Source organism: Xiphophorus maculatus, chromosome 23 (genome assembly GCF_002775205.1).
Source record: "Xiphophorus maculatus strain JP 163 A chromosome 23, X_maculatus-5.0-male, whole genome shotgun sequence".
Classification (NCBI taxonomy): Eukaryota; Metazoa; Chordata; class Actinopteri; order Cyprinodontiformes; family Poeciliidae; genus Xiphophorus; species Xiphophorus maculatus.
Window position 1 is genome coordinate 5,779,538 of NC_036465.1, and position 23,900 is coordinate 5,803,437.

The 23,900-nt window shown below is 35.0% G+C and overlaps 1 protein-coding gene across 4 annotated transcripts in view; it reads right to left on the reverse strand.

Moving 5' to 3' along the window:
- htr4 (5-hydroxytryptamine receptor 4) overlaps positions 1-23,900 on the reverse strand; it is a 139,445-nt gene that overhangs the window by 111,551 nt on the left and 3,994 nt on the right. The window contains exon 3 of one of the 4 annotated variants that reach the window (XM_023328143.1): positions 4,901-5,027. The exons of the other annotated variants lie outside the window; for them this stretch is intronic. Within the exon in view, the coding sequence (XP_023183911.1) occupies positions 4,901-5,006 (106 nt within the window). The 5' untranslated portion in view covers positions 5,007-5,027. The remainder of the gene's footprint in view (positions 1-4,900; positions 5,028-23,900) is intronic. 4 annotated transcript variants of the gene reach the window in all.

A 23,900-nucleotide genomic window follows, 5' to 3' on the forward strand; every position in this document is an offset into this window, starting at 1 on the left:
ACAGTTTTAGTTTGAATACATATGATATTATATGTATGTGGATGCTCAGTTTTACAATTCCCACTAAGTCCAGACAAAACTGTATCCACGAGATAGGGAGAAGAGTGTAAACCTATTTCTAAAGCCTTGAATGTTCCCAGGACCTCAGTGACCTAAATAATTGGAATACTAATTGGAGGGTGTTTGGAACCATCAGAAATTGGCCTAGATAGTGCTGTCTAGCTAGCTCTAGAAAGAATCTCTGAGAGAATGAGGAAAAAGATTCTGGGTGCTGGCTTAATAAAATATATATGTATTGCATTATTATTACCAATGCCAAAATGCCAATAAGTTTTAATTTAACCATTTGAAATGTTCACTAGAATAAGAAAAGATCTGAGAAGGTTATTTTATTTTATGTTCTTTTAATAATTTTGTATTAATGCTGTTTGTCAGAGGTTAAACTCCAGTCTTTATAGCTCAGTGTCCATCAAGGGTAAGATGTCACTCTGGCTCAACACACCAGAATAAAATAATTAGGTCATTAGAGGGAGTTTGTAGGACCAGGCTGCATGACAATATAATTCAGTCATTTGACTCAGGTGTGTTGGACTTGGAACGCATCCAAAGGTTTCAGGGCATTGGCCGTTGAAGACAGGAGTTTGACATCTATGCTTTATATCACCAGTGTAATAATCTTCTGAAGGCTACTTGTAGAAGAAAAATGCAAGTCATGCAAGATCAAATCATCTCAAACCTGTTTCTGGAACATGACACTGAGTTCCAGAAAAGAGGTACTTCGATGTGGCAGAACAGGAGATTAGCACTATCAGTCTAACAAATCTGCCACAACTGCATGACTTCATTATGTTGACTCACTACCTTGTCCATTACCTTGTTTCCAAGCAATAAAGAATGAAAGCAATTCTGAAAGCAAAAGCTGATCCAATCCAGGAACTCGCTAGGTGTAACTAAAAACTGATGTGTAGATGATTTCAAATTATTTTTTTAGTGACACTTCTAATTTAAAAAGTAAGTTACTTTAAATGTACTGTAAGCATAGTTTAGTTTTAAATGTGAATGCATGTCGAAACATAGGTGTGTTTATATTAGTCAATTTATCTTCTCATTTTCACACTTGTTTCCTTGTTTTTAACTATCTTTTTGTTCATGAAGGTGTTTCCAAATCTTTATTATAGTACTATAATTCTTGCATTATTATGAAGCTACTTCCTAGCACAGTGGCTCAGAAATGATCACCTAAATTTGACCTCAGTCCACCTCCAAGTGTCTGAGATAATGTTATAAGTCATCTATCTACAAAGCAATGACTCGCTATTTGATTATGTTCTCTATCTGCTGACAACTGGAAACTTGGACCAATAAAAACATAAAAATGTGCAAATTATCTTGCCTTTGCCAGCAAGGCTTTTATAAAAAACAGAACAAATGGTCATTGTGGTGAATATGCTACTTAGACTTTACAAGTGTGGTAGCACAGACATCTGTCATATCTTTTAAATTACCTTTTAAAAGCAGTTCACTATGAGGATATTTACCTAAAACCACAAGATTATCAAATAACTCCAACTTTTTCAAGTGAATTGTGGTTTTAATGAAGATTGTTTTTACTTCAATAACCACGTTTCTTTGACTTACATCTCAATTAGTTGTAGGAAAACTCCAATGCAATTCAAATCCAAAGTGATGTTAAAGGTCAGGGCTTAGACCTCACTTATAAAATAGTCACAAAACTCTGGCATGACGCATTCAAATTTTTGTTCTTTGGGTATGAATCAATAATAATGTATTCATTGTATGTCTGAGAGGTGCTTAGCGCTTGGCATGTTGCTGCTAAAACTAGATCCTGTGATGGTACTACCTAGATATTTGCAGTCATGGTAAATAGACATCAATACCCGCTTTCAGTTCTGATGTTTTTGTATCAAGAAACTAAAGGATTCCATTTTGTCATTATTTATTAAACAAACATCTTGCCAAAAAGAAAAAGCTCTGAGTGTAAAACTTTTTTTTTTTTCAGCCATTCTGTTGTAGATTTGCTGCCGTGTTTGGGATCACTGACCTGTTGATGACCCAGTTTGGGCCAATTTTAAGCTGTCAGACAGATGGCCTCATATTTGACTCTGAAATTCTTTTGCATGTCATGTTTGCAGAGTAGCTCACTGTCGATTCCATGACTGCAAGCTGAAATCATCTGCCCTCCACCACTGTCCATGACATCTGCTGTGATGTTATTCTGCTTATCTGCATGATGCTTTTTGTTTAAAAATATTGTACTGTACATATAATGATTTAAAATTTCTACTTCTCATGTGTAAAACAAATTGTTCCAGAAGTCTTGTGGTTTATTTAGATGCAGCTTTGCAAACCAATGTCTTCCTGCCATATAGAGAAGAGACTCTTTCTAAACAATTCCAAACAAGCCATACAGTATCTGTTGAGTATTTTTCAAATTGTGCTGTCATGTGTTTTAACATTTAGCAAGCCTCAGTCAGCCTGTAACATTTATACAGGCTGACTGAGGCCTAAACTGAGATGCTGCAGGCGATTAATTTCTTGTCATTTCTCTCTGCTATACACAGCTTCAGCTTGGGGTGAATTTACTTTGACATAAATCCCATGGAAGATTGTCAGCTGTCTTAGATGTCTGTTTTTTCTCTGTATGATGATTAACTGTAGTTTCTTTGGAAATGACCATGTAATCTTTTCCAGATTGAATGCCAGCAGATTCTTTCTCTAATGTATTTCCCCCTTGACACTGTAACCTGTATGATCTTGATCAGCGGCTTGCCAAAACTTCTGCTTTTATAGGTGCAGTCGCACCTAGCTGCTACTATGCTTACTGAATCATCTGGAAGCATGAAATATGGACATTGTTTTTCACATGTACATCTTCAATTGTGACGCCATTTATCAATTGTAAGAACAGTGAGGAATATATTGTCTATTTGGTAAACTTCAGAATAGATTTAAAAAATTTCATAACCAGATAAACAAATACATGTTTTTTTTCTCATATGTAAAAGCAAAGAATAGAAAACAGTTGTACTTCCTTCTTATCATGAGTCATAAAAACAAAATTATGTCCTAGATAACTGCAACACAAATGAATAAACACATCTAGCTTCTGTTAATATAATAAATCAAAGTGCATAGTTCTGCATTCCTGATGAGCATTTTTTAAAATATATCCAGCAGGCAGGCGTTTGTTATTTTAACAGAACTGTCAGACAGCCAGGACATATGCAAAGTAGACAAGTGGACAGAGTGTATCTCAGGTAAAAATAGGATGTATTACATCAGCTTGTCACAAGTGCATGGGCTGGGGTTTCAGGCTGACTCATTCCAACTGGTCAGTAATAAGACACCGCTCACCAGACTTCAATTTAAACACTCAAGCAGTGATGCAAACTTGACATTACAGTGTGCAACTCTAGCCATGTGTATTCTCTGTCATACTGCTTAAGGTATTCACACCAGGAAAGTCCTTTGGCCCACTTGTTTGTTCCGGATCAAAAGCAGACTTAATTATTTTGTTGTTGTTGTTGTTTAGTGCGATTTGCATTCAAATTGTGTTTTTTTGCAAGTGGAATATAATTGGAAAACAAAGCCATGCAGCTGATGACCACTGCTTCCATTCCACAGGTGGGACAGATCACAGACGCGGAAAAAGCAAACTTTGGAAGTCCTGGTTGCAGAATTTGTTTTGTGCACAATTGTGCTGAGATTATGATTGCAATACCATTTTGAGTGTCAAGAACAGCAAAATCAGCTGCAAGCTGAATGAGGCAAGATGCTCTCTGCCCCTGACCCACAACATGCTACCAGCAGTACAAACACTAGTAGCATTAGCAGCACTGAAAGGCTCACTTTTATTATAATGGCCAGCAATGGTCACTGGCAATTAAATGTATTGTCACAACAGTGCAATTATTTTTGGATATGTGCAAAGTAAAACTTCCATAAGTGGGATACCATCCATATCAGAGTTTATCTATCTGTTGCAGATGAGCACCCCTAGACGGTCACATGACCTCCACCATACCTCACTGTTGCTATGGCATTCCCTTTCAGAGAACATCTGTTAGTTTTATGCTAGATGAAACATGCAAAGTTCCAAAAACTTTCACTTTTTTCACCACCAAGCAATTTGATACCTAAAATCACACTTCAAAATATATTACTAAAGAGATCAGATGCATAGTTAAAAACAACAAAAGTTTTAGCAATCACACTTAAACCGTCTCATTTCTTCTTTTATAAAAGTCAAATGATAGAAACTGATATTCAATGGGGCATAAAAGTACCTTATATGCACAGGATCATCACACTGTTCTGTCTTACAAACACAAAAGTAAACCCTCAAAGGGTCAGATGAGGTAAAACTGTTCCTTTTGATAATGATCCAAGACATTAATAGACGCCAGGTGGATCCAATAGAGAAGCTTTCAAAAACCCACAGTTACTCAGTAAATGTGTCACATTTTTAACTTTATGGGATGAAATGATAAAAAAACATATTGGGATAGTACTGAAGTGGCTGCTGTGGAAAGTAAATGTTCTGCTGAAAAATTGGAGCAGTGTACGATGATGTCAGAATCATGGTTTATTTGTGTTCGCTGCCTCAACTAAATCTCAAACCCTTATTAAAGTTAAAGGATACCATGACAGCACTTAATAACTTTTTTTGTGGAAGCGTATTTTCTTTTAAAAGACCTTGTGTATCTTTCCATAAAAGGGTGTTTGAGGAGTGAGTCATTAAAATGGTAAAAGAGAAGAAAAAAAGTTTCTTTTGCAGCAACATTTAAATAATAAGCCATAAAATTTTAGGGGACAACCACCTTCATAACATATTTATTCAAATCAAGTGCTAGGAAAATCAATTTTTAGCCTAACGTACCATAAATGACTTGATTCTGACATTCTTGGAGCAAAGCGGGAAGACAGCTGGCAGACGCTGTTCGTGTCACTGACAGTGAGAAAACTGAGTGAGAAGGAGATGACATCTGTCTGAAGCAAGTCTTCTCCTAAGGGGAAACATGGACACTTCTTGTATAAGCTTACTTTGAGAAACAAAAGCATACATAGGCATGATAAACTGTTTTTCAATCAATGTGTCAAACAGTTAGATATATATAATAAAGGATCAATTTAATAAAGGTCATTTGCTCGGATGGAAACAGAGATAGAGATGATTATTTGATTTGCTTATAGGGGCATATTGCGCAAAACTGACATGTTTCACCTTCTTATCATCTTATAATGTCATTTCCTCATCAAACACATGATTACATGGAGCGGCATGTCAGCCTTTCAGGGGTGCCTTAACATTTACTGATACAATGTGCAACCTATTTATCCAAAGCTCTGCCTTGGACCTTCAATTTCCAGCCGAACTCCGGCCCCAGAAAGCAACCCTCAACCAAACTCCGTTCTACCAGACTAGTGGCAGCACCAATTACCAAACACCTGCTGGAACTGCATGTCTGCTCATCATACAAACTACAATGCTCCAAAGAACGGTTACAAGCAGCATCAAAGGACAGCATGGAGACATGTTGTAGAGGGCATGTCAGAAAGGGTATAATGCAAAGTCAAATTTCTTTTAAGTTGTTTTTGATACCTATGTCATTTTACTCAACAACTAAGGTTAGCAAAGTTGCTTAATTGTGATGTAAAATGGAACTACTGTATGTCCCTGGAAAATAGATAGTACCTCGTTTAAAACAATTCAAAGATTACATTTGTTTGTAAACTCTTACTTTGGAAGTTGAAATGTTCATAAATGCAGTTTTCAACACAATGAGGTCATACTTATACAGAAAAATAAAAAATAAATTCCCATTCAGAATAAAGCCTACAAACCTGTCTCACACAAAATGTCACAGTTGGGCGGTAATCAGCATGAGTTTTTTTGTGACACTTCAGCAGAAGTGATATGGTTAGAAAGACTGGGGCTGAATGTGTGTTGGTCACAACATTCTTTAAAGCATTTAACGCAACATAAATTATTTATTTCATGATCAATTCTCTGTAGTCTTTTGAAAATAGTTTCAAACAACAGATGTGTTTGAGGAACACTTGATTTATTTAGTTTGGCACTTGAACAATGGCAGAAATGTGCATCAGGTTTGTATGATCAAACCTGTCAGATGAATTATGATGCAGCTGCAGTCTCTAGACAAAATCATGAGGCAGCACATGAGCATTTATGCATATTTGATTAATCACTGAGGACAAAATACTGTCTCATCTAAAAGGTAAAACATTGAAATAATATTTATGCAATCTTGGATATTGTATATCTGAGAACTAATTGATTAATACAGTGTAATACTCCAAGTATGAATGAATAAACAAAGGATGCAAAAGTCTACATAATTTGCTTACATTTATATTTAATGAAAGAATCAATTTAAAATGAAAGCTTAACCAGGACAGTTAATACATTTTATTTAAATAAAATAAAATAAAATGATTTTATTTTAATCTCTTAAATTCCAAAGACATCCTTAGAAAAGTCAAGTGTATGCATAAAGTGGCATTTGCTGCAACTCAGTTTGTTTGTTTGTTTGTTTTTTTACTTGATCATCGATTAGATTGTTGTCCATATGTGTAAAACATATTAACAACCTTTTTATAACATCACAGTCACTTCCGATTCTCTTAACTCTCCCCAAGTAAGAAATTATTAACTTTATATGATTTTACCTTACCTATACATCATGCTTTAGTAGAAATATCTTAATTATTTGCATTGCATGTTTCTGTATATTTAACAAAAGTCTTAATGTTAAGAGCCTAAAGCAAAAAAGAAATTGTGATTTGAGGTTGTGTGTTTTGTTTTCAGTCAGATTCTGACATATTATTACTGCCTCATGAATGGACTATCTAGACAGGGGCTGGCAGGATGCACTGATGAGTTCTCACCATCCTTGCAGCCTAAGGTAAATAGAGATCCTTTGCAGACGGACATTCAGGAACTGATGTTCAAGTGTCAGCTCGAGGAATGCTTTTCTCTCTCTCTCTGTCTGTTTTTTCCTCTGCAGGGACTTGAAGAGCTGAAGTGCTGCATTTCCTTGGGTAAAGTCTCTCCTCAAAGTGATCTCTTTCCATGTGAGCGCTGACAGTTTTCTGAGGGCCCGAATTTCATGTGAAGCAGAAACCCAGTGTGACTGACCAATAAACTCTGTCTGTGTCTGTAAGACCAATAAGCTCAGTCTGTGACTGTGATGTCATTAGTGACCAGGAAAACTAACATAACATTTCATATAATGTAAGCATTTATTTTATTGTTCTCTTGTGTATGTTTTGATTTTCATGCATTTTTCAAAAATTGTTTTTATCTGCTTTCTTCTTTTACTTTCAATGAAAAAATATGCATTTCCACTGTGTGGATGAATTTTCAAAAAATTAAAGAATAAAAGAAAAGGTCAGCCATCTGTGATAAACTGCTGTATGTAATCAACCGAGCCTGCAGTGAGATGTACAAATGTAAAGTTTGTTTTTTATCTTGTTCTTAGGACCTAAACATATCATTGAATATTATCCAATTATCCAGAACACACCTGTCATCTGCAGAGAATTAAAATGTTTTCATTTATACGAATGCTTTCCTTATCTTTTTGGAATGTCTTCAACATTAGCTGTTTATTTACAGTTTGACATATTTCTTTTAAAATGTTTTCAGCCAATACTGAGTAAACTTAGATATCTCCACATTCAGAGAAATATATATACATTTTTTTATTACATCTGTCAGTGACAGTGACATTAAATGTGCTGATTTAAATGACTAATTTAAATGTACAATCAAATCAAACGTCACATAGATATAGAATCATATCTATTATGATATAAAATGGTGCAAAAACATTTTTATGTTTCATCACAACCACATACAATGCCATTATATTTGCAAAGAAAAACCTAACCAGAATCTAAACTCTCTTAGCTCACATTCACCAGAGTAAATGACATCAACTCTCATCACAGTCTCTCATCATACACTTGTCAAATAAAGTTATACTCAAGCTCTATGTACTCTCCATGTTTCACATAGCTAACATTTTCCATCAGTCATGGAAATTATACCTGGACAACTAACAAAGAGAGGCCCTGAGCTGAAGCCAGTTGAGTACTATTTGTCTCTCCTACTGCATTAGTGGAAGCACTTTGGCTCCAACCACAAGTGGAGTTGTTTGGAAAAGTCTAGAGCTGGTTTTCAGCAGTTGATTGGAAAAATGTTCAATGTAGAGGTTGTTGACAATTTCAAACTGTTACAAACAACATGCATAACCATAAAAGTCCCTTTTGTTGATATATTAGACAAAAGCATAAAAATATGTTTCTGAAAAAAGACTTTAATGTTTCTGTTCCATTGTACAGATTCGATCCCAACAGAAATAAGAGCAATGAATGCAATTTCAGTTTGGCAAGAACTCTGCCTAGACCAAAACTTTGGTTTTTCTTTCATATCCAGATTTATTAAGAAAAGAAAATATGAATCAACATTTGGGTAGAATTAATTTAGAAAGCAAGAATAGCTAGTTTCTGAAACATGGTAAGTACTTTGTTGGAACTGACTCCAATTTCTTATAACTTACAGGGTATTGTCAGCTGACAAGCTGTACTATGAGGTGACATAATGAAATTATTTCCAGTAACTTAAATTGTACTTTTGTGGAAATTACCAGGTACTTCCCCTAAACTTACCAGGTACTTTCCCTAAACTTACCTGGTACTTTTCTAAACTTGCTTGGTAATTAAATTGAAGTAATGGGGTCATTACGTAGTAAAGACAGCCATAAATTTAAATAATGTAAAAGGCAAGTTTCTGAAAGTACATGGAGCCATAACAATACATACAAATATGTTAGTAAACAGTCATAGATGAGTTCCAAATGTGTATATTGTTAAGTTTGATTTCACGTCTTTTGCATTAAAACTGTAAGGTGAATTCTGGTAAACGGCTTTGTTATTATGATTTTCTATTTCACTCATGTCTATTCCAGAACTGGGTTATGGGGTTGGATTGTAATCCTCTTGTGCATTTTTTTTCCATCTGGATGATCGCTTTCTGATTACCTGTCAGCCAACAAACAAGATTTGGAACTAAATGCATTCCACACTGCCAGATGTACTGCAAACACATATTTCCTGCACAGGTACTAGTCTTAATATTTATCCATCTCATCTATTTTCGGAATAATTTCACTTCTGTTTGTGTCGTCTTTCTCTTTGGCTTTTTCAATATTTCTTATGTTGGTTGTATTATTAGAGAGAACTACATCCTTTTCTCTTTCATTTCCAAAAAGGCCAAAGCACTTTGGAAAAGACTTACATAAAATGAGAAAGCACTCAGATGTGACATTGTTGCACAATCAACTGAGTGGTTTAATTCTGTGACTGGAAATGTTTTTGTTTCGAAGTATAGTAAGAAGAAAGTACACGTTCAGTCAGTCCTAAAGCTTTGGCATACAAATATTAAAGAGGCTGTTCCCAAGATCTAAAAAAATAAGTAATTTTAACTTAAAACCATACAAAGCAAACAAACCTCCACATATATTATCATGCTACAAATGGCCAAGTATATTTCTGATAAAAAAAAAAATATTAAATGATTAATTAAATAAAGAAATCTACAGATGTTTCCAAATTTTGCATCTGATAATTGATTAATGGTCAGAATGAATCAATAGAATAATCTATTACTGAAATAATCATTGGAATAAAGAGGTCTAGTTCTCTTTAATCCAAGTCACATTTGATCAGTGAAGTATTTTATATTTTAGACTCAGTGAAATTAAATGAAATCCACATTCCTTGAATAGTAGTGAAATTATCTGTCACTAGCAGTTAAAAACAACCTGAAAAGTGTTTGCCACCTTGAGCATTGTTTGTAAGCTTTGGGTTTGCAGCACATTTGTTTCATCTGTCAATCTGTCAACGTTTGTTGTTTCTATATGATATCCAAGATACCGCAGAGCAAACAACTCAAAGGTAGCAAGGGATTGTTCACTGCCTATTTCACCAGACAAAGACATTGAAAATGTAAGGTTATTCTTATAAAAAAAAAAGATAAGGTCTAAAGTTAAACCTTTTGATTTTATCTTTATGAGATTTCCAGGAGGAACCTGCCAGACATCCACTCTCCCAGTATCAGCCCTTGGATAAACCAGTCTAACTAAAAACAGCTCTGAAGAGGATGGGTTTTTTTTTCTTTTTATGCCAGCATGGATTTTACCATAAGTCCCTTGTCTGCATTTTCCCCAGACACTTAACATACTGGAATAACAACTAAATACTATAAATCAAACTGCTTCTCAGGGTCATATAATAACTCTTACAATATGAAAAAAATAGCCACTGTTAAACTGTAAATGACTAGATATGAACCGCAAAACCAGTTGGTCACAGGAACTGGTCTATCTTCCTGGCCCTGATCGGTGACAGTCCAGTCACTGATCAGGGCCCAAAAGGAGATGTAACGAAAAAAGAACCACACACCATAAGTAAGCACTGCAACGCCACTATGACTCAAAGAGATGAACTTATTGACCAACACATTAAGAGTCAAAGATTGATATTTTCTCGGATAATTGAGGTGTACTGCAGAAAGTCAGACGTAGAAAAACACAGACCCATTCAAAAAACTAGATTACTGAGAAACACATTTAATTCAGTAATGCCATCATCAAGTGAAACACTATGTAAATTAATTACACAGGCTGATGTTTTAATACCTCAATTTCTCTTAATCATTATGATTTTCTGCTCAACAGTAATGAAAACACAGCATTTAAAATTAGAATATCATAACGAATCAATAAAAATATTACTTTAAAAACAAAACTGTGAGCTTAAAAAATGTGTTTAACACAAACAAGACTTATTGGGATATTTGTTCTAATTTATTGAATATGACAAAACTGTTTCATAAAGATTATGGTTATTATAGTTTTGCATATCATTGTGATTTTATGCATTTCATTATTTGTAAATGTAGGAAGAGGACATTTTGCTTGCCAAGCCTGACATTGATGAACCCAAGTCTCTGAAATTTTGATTAACACAAACTGAGCCAGAAGGTAACAAAAACAAAGCTAAACCATCGTACAGATGGCGACAATCTGATATAGCAGAGAAGCCTCCATTTTAACACATTTAGTTATTGAATAAAAATTTTTGAGCATTAAAACTAATTTATTTACATAAGAATATTTCGATTTAATAGTGATGAAATCTAAATGTAACATTGTATAAAATATTAAATGTTCTGTTTGCCAAGTTTTTAAAAAAATTTGCCTCCAGAATCTTCCGAAAGCATTTCTCCTTCCGCCTTGGCGGATTCATTCTGCTCTGTTTAGCTTCTGGTTTAATGTGAGGAGCTTGTCAAAAATCAAAGTGAATCTTGACTCTACTCCCCAGGGTGAGCATCTCCTCAGAAATGGAGAGGAGTAAATGGATTGCTGTTCAGATCACATCACCATGCAACATTTGCTATGTGAATGAAGCAAAGTGCTCATAAAACTCACTTCATTAACCATCAACATCTCAGGTCATCGCCCACATAAAAAGAGAGCCTATAACCTATGGGAAAACCATAAATTGTACTTATTGGCTAATTTTGTGTTAGAACGTACATAGCCAAACTAAAAATTATCTGTGTGCTCTTGTGTGTTTTTGGAAGTGAAACAGAGGTAAGATCACCAGCTGGTGTCTGGGTTGTTAATCAGAATTTGTGCTACCAACAAGGTCAGAAATCAGAATTACAATCATGTCCAAATTTTTCTCCTTATCTGTCAAATACTGGTAAGACAGTTTTGAAGCAACAACATTCTCAGTCAATGCAATATTTCAATCAGAATAACAGTTAAAATAGGACAGATAACATTAATCAGCATTTCTACAAAATAAGAAGCTTCATTTTTTTTGACTAAGTCCAAGTGGTTGGATTCTGTTTGTACAATAACAATAATATAGACAGAATTGAGCCAAAGCTGCACAAGCACCATAATGAATAAAACATTTTTATCTACAACAAAAATAATATCTCACATATAAGCTAAAGAAAAGTAGAGCTAACACATTTATTTCACAGTAATGGAAGTTACTCAAATCAGTCAACAGAGCTGCAGTTTAATTTACAGAAAGCCAAAAGAACAGAAAAAAACTCACAAGGTTAATGAATTTAAATCGCATCAACTTCCATATATCCACTGCAGAAACATTCCCAAAAATCTCAGAGCAATATAATGTGAAACAAAATTGTCTGCAGAATTCTTTCAAGACTTCTTGTGGAAATATTCCACTCCGAGATAAAAACCAAGTGTCCATATAATCATAAGATAAGAGAATGTGCAATGGCTGCAAAATGTTTAAGAATCTTTTTTTTTCCTACTGAGTTTTTATGTTACTTAGAGTTGCTATATGTATTCTGATTCTCACTTGATAAAATGCATGGATACAAACATGTGGAACCGCAAAAACTCCAAAATATTTTTTACACATGTATGGAAAATATAAATCTTCCTAATCCAACTTTTGGAATCATTTTGTCATTCAGAAACAAGTTTCCATGGATATATCTCTTACAGCAGCTTACATTTCCAGCTCTGATAGTATTTGCTACAAAAACAACAACGATACACAGACAAGTCATCCAATTTTCAGCTGAATCTACCCTGACTGCTGACCTGGTTATCAGTAACTCACAAATCAGATCTTTGTCTACTTCGTGAATGCACCATACTACAAGGTTGTAACAAGATCCTTTGATGTAACTGCTGTAATTACAAATAAGACAAATTTGTAGTTAGTATAGGAAAGTGTATAACATGAAGTTAGAAGACACGCAACTAGTGCAAGAAGCTATGTAAAAATATATATTTTCTACATGTTAAGACATATTTGCAGTCCATTTTTTTCAATGAGAGAGAAACAGAGTGAGAGTAAGGTATCCAGAAGATAACATGGAGGCTGGACATATTAAACCAAAGTTGGTTAGTTTCATCCTTTCTTAAGGAATATGCTGGGTTTGGCAATGTAGGCAAGGCTCTCGCATTACTTAAAATAAAATTAAAATGGTTTAAAATGCACAAAGGAAGAAAATATGGGTTTCCAGAACAACATTACAGAGGTTTACTCCACCTACACCATTCCAATGGTTTTTTAAAATGCTGAGTTTTCAGCTGACATTTTCGCAGGAATTGCTGTAAAGGACAAATCATGTTTTTTTAATCAGCTCATCTTGAACAATAAAAAAAGAAATGCATGAATAAAATGGAACTAGAAAAGCCCCCAAAAATTAATGCAAAGCATTTGAAAATTACATTTGAAGATATATCAATGCAGAATGTTTAGAGCACAAAAGAAACAAACACATAGCAAAATATAATTGTGTGTTTCAGTTTAAAAAGGTGTCTGAGTGTTATTGGAGGTGAAGGCAGGCTCCATCGGCCTGAAGCCTGAATGCATGCATAAATAATGAGGAACTATATTTGCTTTTTCACATTTAGGGAACTTGGCTTATGCACTTATCTGGAGCAACATCAAAACAGAGCAAGCAGCAAGGTTAACACCTTAACAAGAACAGTGCATATCAAAGGCAATCTATTTCGTTAAAAAAAAAGCCATTACATGATGGAGAAAATTTTAAATCAAAATAAATATGGCACTATATTTTATAGTTGTTGAATGTTTTGAGCCATTTTGCCCTTTCAAAAACTTTGGATGGTAAACTATGAAAGTCTTTCTTGAAAGAAGGTGGATGTCGGCTGGTTGGGTAACAACAAGTTCAAGGAAAGTTGAGTGGAAGCAAAAGGTTTGGTAGAAAAACGTCTATCATTAAAGGAAAATCAGTGGCCCTGAGAAGCTGGTAAACCAAAATTTAAGAGTTCTAGTGAGATTTACAAGGAGTCTAGAGATCAGCTTGAGTCAATACTTCAAAAGCCAAACATTTAAATTTATCAAAATTAACATTCTAATTTTCTAAGTATCTGAATTTTGTGATTTTGTCAGTTATACACCATAATTATTAAAGTTCCCAGAAATAAACAACTGAAACATATCTCTCTGTGCGATGAATCTATACTTAATGTTTTCAGGCAGAAGAATTTGATCCTTCTTCACCCACTGATGACTGGAGGAAACCAGATTATTTTTATCTCTTTGCAGAGCAATCTCTGTCTGTGAGGATCATTGAATCAGCGCTGCATTTTGAGTCACATGTAAAGTGGTTCCAGTGAAACCTACACTGCAGTATAGGCATCAGGATCCTATTTCTATGTACCAAATAAGATGGTACATAGAAAGATATATGATGATCCTTATATATGATCATCCAGATAGAAACATGCACAAATAAATTATGCATACATAAATATTTCAAAATAACTCATGAAAGCCATATTTGCATTAAATATGAAGAAATTCATATCTAAATTCACAGATTTACATAAAACATGTTAATTGTACTCCTCAAAACACCAGTGCTTATATTCTTCTTCTTCTTTTAAAAAAAAAGAAGGTAATGTTTGTAGTTTGCTAATGACAAGTGAATTATTTTATTAATTTTAATGAAGAATGTGGTGGGAAGAGGCAGTGTTGTGGAATGACTGGAAAGGTTTTATTACCACTGGAAATAAGAAGATTAAAGAGCAAACTGAACTAAAACATCTCAGCATTGGAAGGTTAAAGTAAACAAACACATAGATACCAGGATTTTCAAACACAGTTTGGCTATGATTGCCAAACTGTGCAATCATAGCACAGTTTGATGTGCTATGATTGCACATCAAATCATCATAGCATTAATTTAGGTTCAATTTGATTTAACCTAAATTAAATTTAACCTAAATTTAGGTTCAATTTAACCTAAATTTAAAATTAATTTTGTATGTTAATCCAATCCCAAACATACAAAATTACCGTGGTAATATTTGGCTTCAAATTGTGGAGGAAGTTGTTTATCAGAAGCATCGGACTTGGGATGTGATACAAAATGTCATTCTTGATTTGTCATTGAGGAACTTGGAACACTGTCCTTAAAATCTTGGCCACTTTTATCTTAATCAGGCAGAAGCATCCAGGTAATTAGGTTTTCATCCAAATATATGACTGGCAGGCAATACATTAATGACTGGGATTTGGAAATATAATGGATGTTTGGTACATTTTCCCTCAGCTTACAGTAAATTATATGTTGTATCTAAATAGTTAAATTAAACTTGAATTAATCTGAGGTTTTTTTCACCTGAGAATTTTTTGAAGGGATAGAGCAACTCCATTTTTGGATAAAGCAACAGATCTGCCCACATTGACTGGATTTGAAATTGAACTTGTCAGAAGAAATTTTTAAAAAGTTGCAACAGGGATTAGCAATTAAGCCTTTAACAGAGGCATTAGGAGGCACACACTGGGGAAAAAACTCTATCATGCTTTTTGCATTTTTATGCTCTAACTCCATGTCTGCACCATGCTTAGAGCATCAGTCTTGTATGTGAATTATTATTTTTCCCCTGCATCTGACAGCACAGCCTTAACTGCATAGCCTAAACCCAACCAACACAGCTTTCACTTTCAGTCACATTTAATTCTAGGATTAAATGTGTTACTCTGTGTCTCAGATTGGATTCCCATTTTGAACTGGACTCTCACAGCTGTCATAATTCTTTTGCACACATAAATTATTTGGCATGAACTTTGAAACTGCTACCTTCCCACTGCTTGGCCTCTGAGGACAGAGTGTGCAAACTATCAAACTCAGAGTACTTCTCTAAAACAACAGACCCGCAACAGCATCTATGCAATTCCTAATGTCTTAAACAAGTTACACCAGTTCACAAGGTTAATGCTTTGATTGCTTGCATCTCTACACATATGTCACTTAGAAGGACATTTCTTCAAGATGTAGTTTCCCTGGAGACAAGATCTTAAACTAATTTGCAACAAAAAACAAATGTATCCATGATATAGAAAAAATATTTGTATAGCATACTTTCCATATATTAGATGAAAAATATGCTTTTCATCTAATAGATGAAAAGCATACTTGTAGCATACTTGTACAGGTTATTGTATAATAACCTGCACAAGTTATTATATGTACAATAACTTGTACATATTAAATATGTTACAAGTTATCTAGTAATTGGAGAATTAACATTTTGTAACAATTTAAAAACAAAATATTCAACTATAAGTGTTTCAGATGACTAAAATTAAAAGCTGGTTTACTTCTACTTTAAAGCTGCCTGTCATCATTGTCCTCTGTGTCTGCCTTCTTTAGGTTTGTATTTCACTTGCTCTTACATTTATGTCTCTTTTCTTTGCCTTTCAATGAATTCTGATGCCCTCTGTAGGTTTTCCAAACATTTTTAGCTTTAAATCAATGCTTCTCATTGGGTTTTTTCTCTCTGAATACCTGAGTGACATACAAGTTCTGTATTTTTCACAGGCTCTTCTGGTTTTCTCCTTTTCAATATTCTTTTGTCATTGAACCAAACAACTCCAGGCATGTCAATAGTATCCCTCATACTCATGTTTTTTAAATTATTTTACTTTCAAAGGATTTCCGTGAAATGGTACTGGCCATATTTTTGCTAGTAGTGGACTCTAAAATCATATTGAAACCATAAGCATTCTCAATTAAAAACCCCTTTTTGATGCTAAATCATTGAATAAATAATCACATGAGAACAACATCAAAAATGTTTATTATTTTTAATCTGTTATTTAGGTTATTCAACCATCAGATTGGTATAAAGTGCTATTATACATATTTAGCTTTCATTTAACTTATTTGAAAAAATTAAATGTGAACTTTTGGATTTTGACATTAGCATTGGGGACGTTTGTGCTGCTGGAAGATGTTGTGCATTGTGATGGTATTTTAGCCTTAAATAGCTTTGCACAGGACAAGTCATTTCCAGAATCATTCCAGGTTGTTTTTTGAAGAAAAAATTAATCCTTGGTGGGCCAAGAGTAGCAACTTTGTCATTGATTGCTGTTGTTTGCATTTGTCGCTTTTGTGTCAAGTTTACAGGCATACCAGAAACACATAAGTGCTCCACTCTGACCTTTTGCATGTAAAAATATGCAATTAATTCAGATAAGATTTTTAATATCTTAAAATCTATTTAATGAATTATTTAAAATCCAAACCCTAGTTTTCACATGTAACAAAAAAAGGATTCAAACGTTTCAGAAGGTTTGCATTCTGTAATATCTGGCATAAAACACATACAGCATACTCACAATCAAACATGAGAGTAGTGCAGAGGTCTGGGACATCTTTGGCACTCCAGGACTTGAGCAAGTTGATAAAATGAGTTCTGATCTATACCAGAGAATCTTGAGGGTGAATGTCAGACCTTTAGTTAATGACTTTAAAATCACATGTACTCAGAATATTCAGCAAGACAATGCCAAAGCCAAGAAAAATTAAGATTTTGAGCTGGCCTAGTCAAAGTCTAAACTTAAATGCCATGACTAAATTAAAACATATCTGCAATGCAAAGGCTTTATAGCTGCTATTGCTACTAACCACAGAAAAATAAATTAATTGGTTTAGTAGTTTTTTTCCCGTATTAAGTGTATTCATCATTTGAAAACTGTCCTTTGTTTTTCCTAACCCTTGACTAATCACGATTTGTTAGATGACCTGGAAAAATGTGACAAAATGAAAATGAAAAAATTTGTAAGGGGACAAATACCCTTTTGACAGCATTGTATACGATACCTTAAAAAGAGCAGCCAACAAATACCACGTTCCAAATGAGCCTATGCTATATTATGATATTTTAATGATATATGTTTTGCACATTTCTTTCAGTTCAGCTACTTGCAAAATAAAACTGTGAATGAGAGCTTTCTACAGTGAACATCTGCATTCTTCCATTTCACTTCTGACAATAATTCAAGCAGTTATAACCCAGATCATTCATGCGTTGGAACAGATGTTCCGGCATAAAGCTGGACTACTTGATAATTGTGTTTACATGTTGCAAGTATTAGAGCATAAGATATATTACTTTTATCATTTATGTCTGGGCCATTTAAGTCCCATCTGTATACATTAGTTCTGAAAACATTTATAAGAATATGTCTGGAGGTATGTTTATAAAAGTGTCTGTCGCAGCATACATGCAACTTTTGAAGTGTTTTGTAGTGGCTCACCTACGCTTCACACATTTCATCCAGAGTGCTCCAAAGAACATATAATGGCTGTAAGTGGCTCCATGCAGGACATAAAGGTTTTCTGACATGTTCTGTTTTTATTTCTATGACTTAAAGTCCCAGTTATGCCTTGAAAAGGAGCTACATAAAAAAAGAAAAAAATCCATCTTAATTTTCTGCTGTTTTTTTTCTAATACAGCTTTGATTCAGATTCGTTATACCAGACATTGAGTGTGGCTCATTGAGGCTCCATTCAGAGGCCAATCTGACAGCCATTGAATAGAGCTAATTACCCCTATTCAGCTGCTCCAGCACAGACAACAGAGGACCAGGGAGAGAGTTTAACATTTTGACTCTGCTCAACAACATGCAAATCGCATCCTCTGCATGTGAAGCTATAGTGAACGTGTTTGTTACGCTAAACAGAAGATTACTAGTATCTCAAGCTAAGTCTCAGCAAAATCGATTTAACACATTTACAAATCCTCAAATGACATGTTTAAATTATGTTCTCGGATTGATTAAGTTGTGATTTTGGCCAGTGGCTCCAGGGAGTTTTAATCTTTTCATCAAGCATAACATATTCAAGCTATTTCAGAGATGATAGAAAGAGGAAGTGGTTATTTAACTTCTCAAAAACACATCAGAGATGTTCAGCCACGTAACAATTTGGTGATCGTGGGAATCTGGCCAATAGTTCCACTCTCTACTGTGCACCATGTAGCACATCTTAAATGTTTTAGCCTGGGTCAAGTGATCTATTGCACATATTGTGTTTACTATTTTTAGCATTTTGATCTATTTATGTTTCTACAAAAAACCTCTTCTGTCACTTTTGTAATCTTTTAATCAAATGTTTCATGTTAGTGTTCATGAGCAGTCTATACATTTTCAGATGTACCAAACAATCGGATTAAGGATTTTATATTAAAAATTAATTTGCACCAGTTTTCTACCAGTCTTTGTACCTTTTGCAGAATTTCAGTTTGCCTTTGATGTTTGTCTTAGAGGTGGCTGTTCTGCTGTTCTTCCTGTTACATGACTGCCCTCCAAAAGTCTTTTACTTATTGTGCATGCAAATTGTCTTACAACCCCCTGATGCCAAAGCTGAGCAAGCTTTACATTAATGGTATGATTATTCCAAAGTAAACTACTCAGAAGGAGACTGCGTTGGTGTTTGTTGATCAGTCCGGTTTGATTAAGTTGTGATTTTGGTGTCCAAAGACAATATAAAGTCTTCTTCATTGCAACTGCAATGCTCATCTTGAATTCATTTGAGAATCTGGAAAACTGTTAGTGGAAATACAGTGTTAGTAAAATGCCCAGACAGTTTATGAACCACAGCTGAAACACATTAATACTCATTGGCTTTTCGTTTTGACCTTTACAATGAAGCCTAGGCGCAAATTCAAACTGGAAGACTCTTTTATCCCCACCGGGACCCGTTAATTGAAGCGACCTGCCCACAATCGTCTACCTATCAACGCCGGACCAAGCCACGTCACGTCCAATCATCGACCAAGTCCCAGCTGATAAGGACCTTCATTCATCGTGTCCTTCGCTCTCCAGCCGAGCTCAACCCACCACCACCCCTTCTCCTCCACTCGCCCGGTCCTGAGGCCCGCACCCTTCTTCAACCTCCACCACCAGTGCCGGGCCCTGGGGGATGACGTTCCTAACAGCATCGGGGATGCTCATCTGAAGCCTATTGCTAACGCTGCGATAACCGTTATCCCCAGCCGGGGCCCGAGCGCCAAAGACTTTAAATTCTGTTTGTCAATAAACTCTTCTAATTGTCTTCTTATCTCCGTCTGAGTCTCTCCAGATTGAATTATTGTTGTATCATGAAGTGTTTAAATTAAATTCATATCCTATTTAATATGGCACTTTTTAATTACAAAAAAAATCTGAAAAAACATAAAGTCTTGGGTGATTTTTAAGAAAAAGTCATTATTGTCTTTTATGTTTGCAGGTAATGGCATTTTACTCAAAATATTTGTTGAAATCTGGAAAGATTTTGAAGAAATACTTCCAAGAAAAATGAAACTATTATTAATCCATTCAATATTTCAATAAAATCCTGTTAATTAAGTACGCTTGACAACATTTTCTGGTATTTTAAGTGTTCTACATTTCTGATGCATTCAGGTGCTTTCCTGATGTGTTTCTTTACAGCAAAATGATAAATGGTTGATAAGAGTATAAATACACTCTCAGTGCATTACAGGCAAAGATAATCATAACTACAAGGACTAGTTTAATGAGCAAAAACTGTTTTTCCAGTAATGTAATCAAATTAAACAAATGATGTGCAAAAGAGGGAGAAAAACTCCAGCTGCCTTATTGATGTTAATCTAAATTATATGGCTTGTATGTTTGTATGCATTCATAATTTTTCAGAAGTATTAATCATATTTTATTTAAGTTTCAGTGAATATCCTTACTCAACTTTTTCACTACTGCTAGAAGTTTACTGTTAGTATGATGCATGTTCATCATCACATCATTAAAAAGACAAACGACAATAGAAGTATGGTGAAAATCTTTGAATTTTCCACCGAAAGGAAACCTGACAGCATGGAGAGTAGAATCAATCCATTCATAGGCTGCGTTGGAGCCTAGATTGGTCTCATTTCTTTCATATCTGCAATGCTTCTGACAGACTCCTAAACCGGGACTGCTAGGCTTAATGGGAATGTCTCTGCAGCCTCGTTTCTCCCTGGTGAGACACATTATTGTTTTGCCATGAGCATCCACCTTTCGCTGCTCTAGGAAATAACCGCACTCTTGGCGATTGGAGCGATAATAATGGTCACTCAGACAATGGCACAGAAAGGATTTTATGCTACATTTGCTACTGTGAAGCCAATCCTCTCTATTCTATCAGATTTCAAGAAAGAGCAGTCAACACAAAAACTAAACTTCTACTAAATTCATTCCAACTTTTCTGCTCAATCTCCCTCTTTTAGTTTGTCTAAAAACAAGATAAAAACATTTGTCTCATTTTCTATATAAAGGAATAAAGGAGCTGAGTTGTACAAGATTGGCAAAAAAAACTTGAGTCATTTGAAATATTAGCTTGTTCTTTTATTTTTGAACAATTTAATATTGGGTTGTCACTTTAAAAATGCCCCCAATAAAATATTTTAAGCCACTTTATTGCAAAAACTTTAGGTAAGAATAAGGTATATTCTGTTTCCACATGGATTTAAAATCAATTGCACCTACTGAGGACCAAAGTGTATTTTTTTGCAAGCAGTAAGATGTTTTTTTTAGATTGGACTTTAAATGTCAATACACTTACAAGCTTCATTCTGTTGGTGATGATCTTTATGTTATATTGTATTTTTGTTGATGGCACCTTTTCACTTTGACTCATCAAAATATAGTGTAAAGTTGTTAGTTTAGATTGTGCTAATAATTTCTATAGATCTTGAAGTGCAGAATGCCAATAGTTTAAGGTGGAGATATTGTTGAATTTTCACCTTAAGCTCTCACAGAATGTGCATTTAAGAGAATACTGAATTTCATAAACTTATACCTGATGGGAGCTATAGAAAAATTGCTCAAATTTCTGATCACAAAACTCCCATCATATTCTTGTACGGTCACCTCTATGGGACGTGCCTATTACATCCTGGCAGGTGCTGAAAATGCATTTTATCAAAGTGCAGACACTGCAGTTGATTGTGAATTTAATACAGTTGATTAACCAGAATAGCTCCTTGGGACACAGCAGATGTAGAGCCAGATGTGTTACACAGAATTGTCACAGAAACATAGAATGGCAATTAAGACATTGGTATGTGGGAAGTAAAGAAAGTGACTATTGATCCTGTGGAGATAGTCAATTATTTGTGTGTGTCCACCAGAATAAGCAACTGACCCCTGCCTCATATCCCCATGGAGGAAAGTGTCTTTCCTCCACGATGCATTTAAAATGCAAGCCCAAATTATTTATATCTCCATTTTGGAGCTAAATAAGCAACAACAAATGATATATGGGCTGTACTTGTTTAACTCTTTCATGTCCAGGGGATTCCAAAGAGCTTCACACTACATTCAGTCATTCACATATTCATACACTGCAAGTAGAAAGCTACTGGATAGTAGCTACAGCTGCCCTAGGGCAGTCTGACAAACCCCTGCCTCATATCAGGGTGAGGTTGGCATGTACCGGTGCCACCGGGCCCTCTGACCACCACCAGCAGACAAGGCTGGTGAAGTGTCTGCCAAAGACACAACAACTGAGACAACTGGAGCAGGGATTCAAACCAGCAACCCACCAATTATGGGACGAGCTCCTATCACTGTTACCACCAACAATAACAAAGCAAAATCTTGAAATCTATTTACAAAAATGTAGTTCAAGCTTAAGCTAAGAACCGATATGGATGTGGGTGAGTCATGTTTGTCACAGAATGATTGGCACCGAAAATTATTGATAATTCAGCAATAGACCACAACCTTTGTTTATTTAAACCCTGGGCCTCACCCTACACAGCAGAGCTGTCAGAAAACAAATGATTATAAAATTAGTTGTCAAAATCTAATAACAGAAAGACATTTTCCTTTTCACTGGAGGATTTTTCCTCACAAATTTAGCAAAACGAGATGCCTCCTTGACTTGAAAGTTTGTGGCAGAGTTTAAAATGAAACCGTGAAAGAGACAGAAACAGTGCCACCCACCCACACTGGAGGCAACAAACATGAGCTCACTGTCAAACTGAACAATAAAAGAACTGGAATCAAGACTACTTTTATCAGTCTTTTGTGATGACATTTCAGCCCACCCATTCCTGCAAACATCTAAGAACCTCAAATAAAGTTTTTATCCATGCACTCCAAAAAACTGAGTTACAGGAGAAATGTTTCAGGAGGGGCTTGATGTGAAAATACAATTGCTCACAACCCCAATTTTCAACACAAGAAATAACTACTATTTCTTAATGTACTACTAGCACTTTAAATGCATGCCATTAAGTCTGTAAACAAAGAAAGTATTTTGTATAATACAGTATACTGAGACAGACTCTTCTTCTGTTGCCATTATTGCTGTGCTGGTCGCAACTCTGTCAAATCAACCCCAAAAAATCTATCAGAAAAATAACAAACTATTAATTTATTCCTACTGAAAACCTTCTTTATTGTGTAATAGTCCTTAAACAAGAGACCGATAAGGAAAGGAAGCAGCATTTCTAAAAACCAAAAACAAGTTCATGTTAAACAAGACTCTTATTATATAAGAAATTGTGACTGCAGATGCAGCTGGTCAATTCACTGAAGGGCAAGCAGAAGCGGAGCTGATTTAATACAAAAGTGAACAAGTAATCAGCAGAGATACAAAATAATACCTGTTTTTACGATGGTCTCCGCTATGAGGACACCTTAATACCAGGGTCTTTCATAAAAAAATTATTGCCAGCTGCATTTCCTCCTCAGTTCTGGGAAATGTACCTAAGGTTTAAAAGCCATTCTTATAGTTTGTATATTCCAATTCCATATGGCATCATGGACGGCCACTTCAGTACATTCTCTCTCTTTTTTTAATAATTCTGATATTCTGTGACGTCATGAACCATGTCTGTACTGTATGTTTGATAAAATGCATGCTGTAGAACAGTATATATTCCAAAAAGTTTACATTCAAGCCCGGCTGAAATTTTCAGCAGCTCATGAGTGGCACAGATGAGCCAAATGCGCCTTGGAAGAATTGTTTA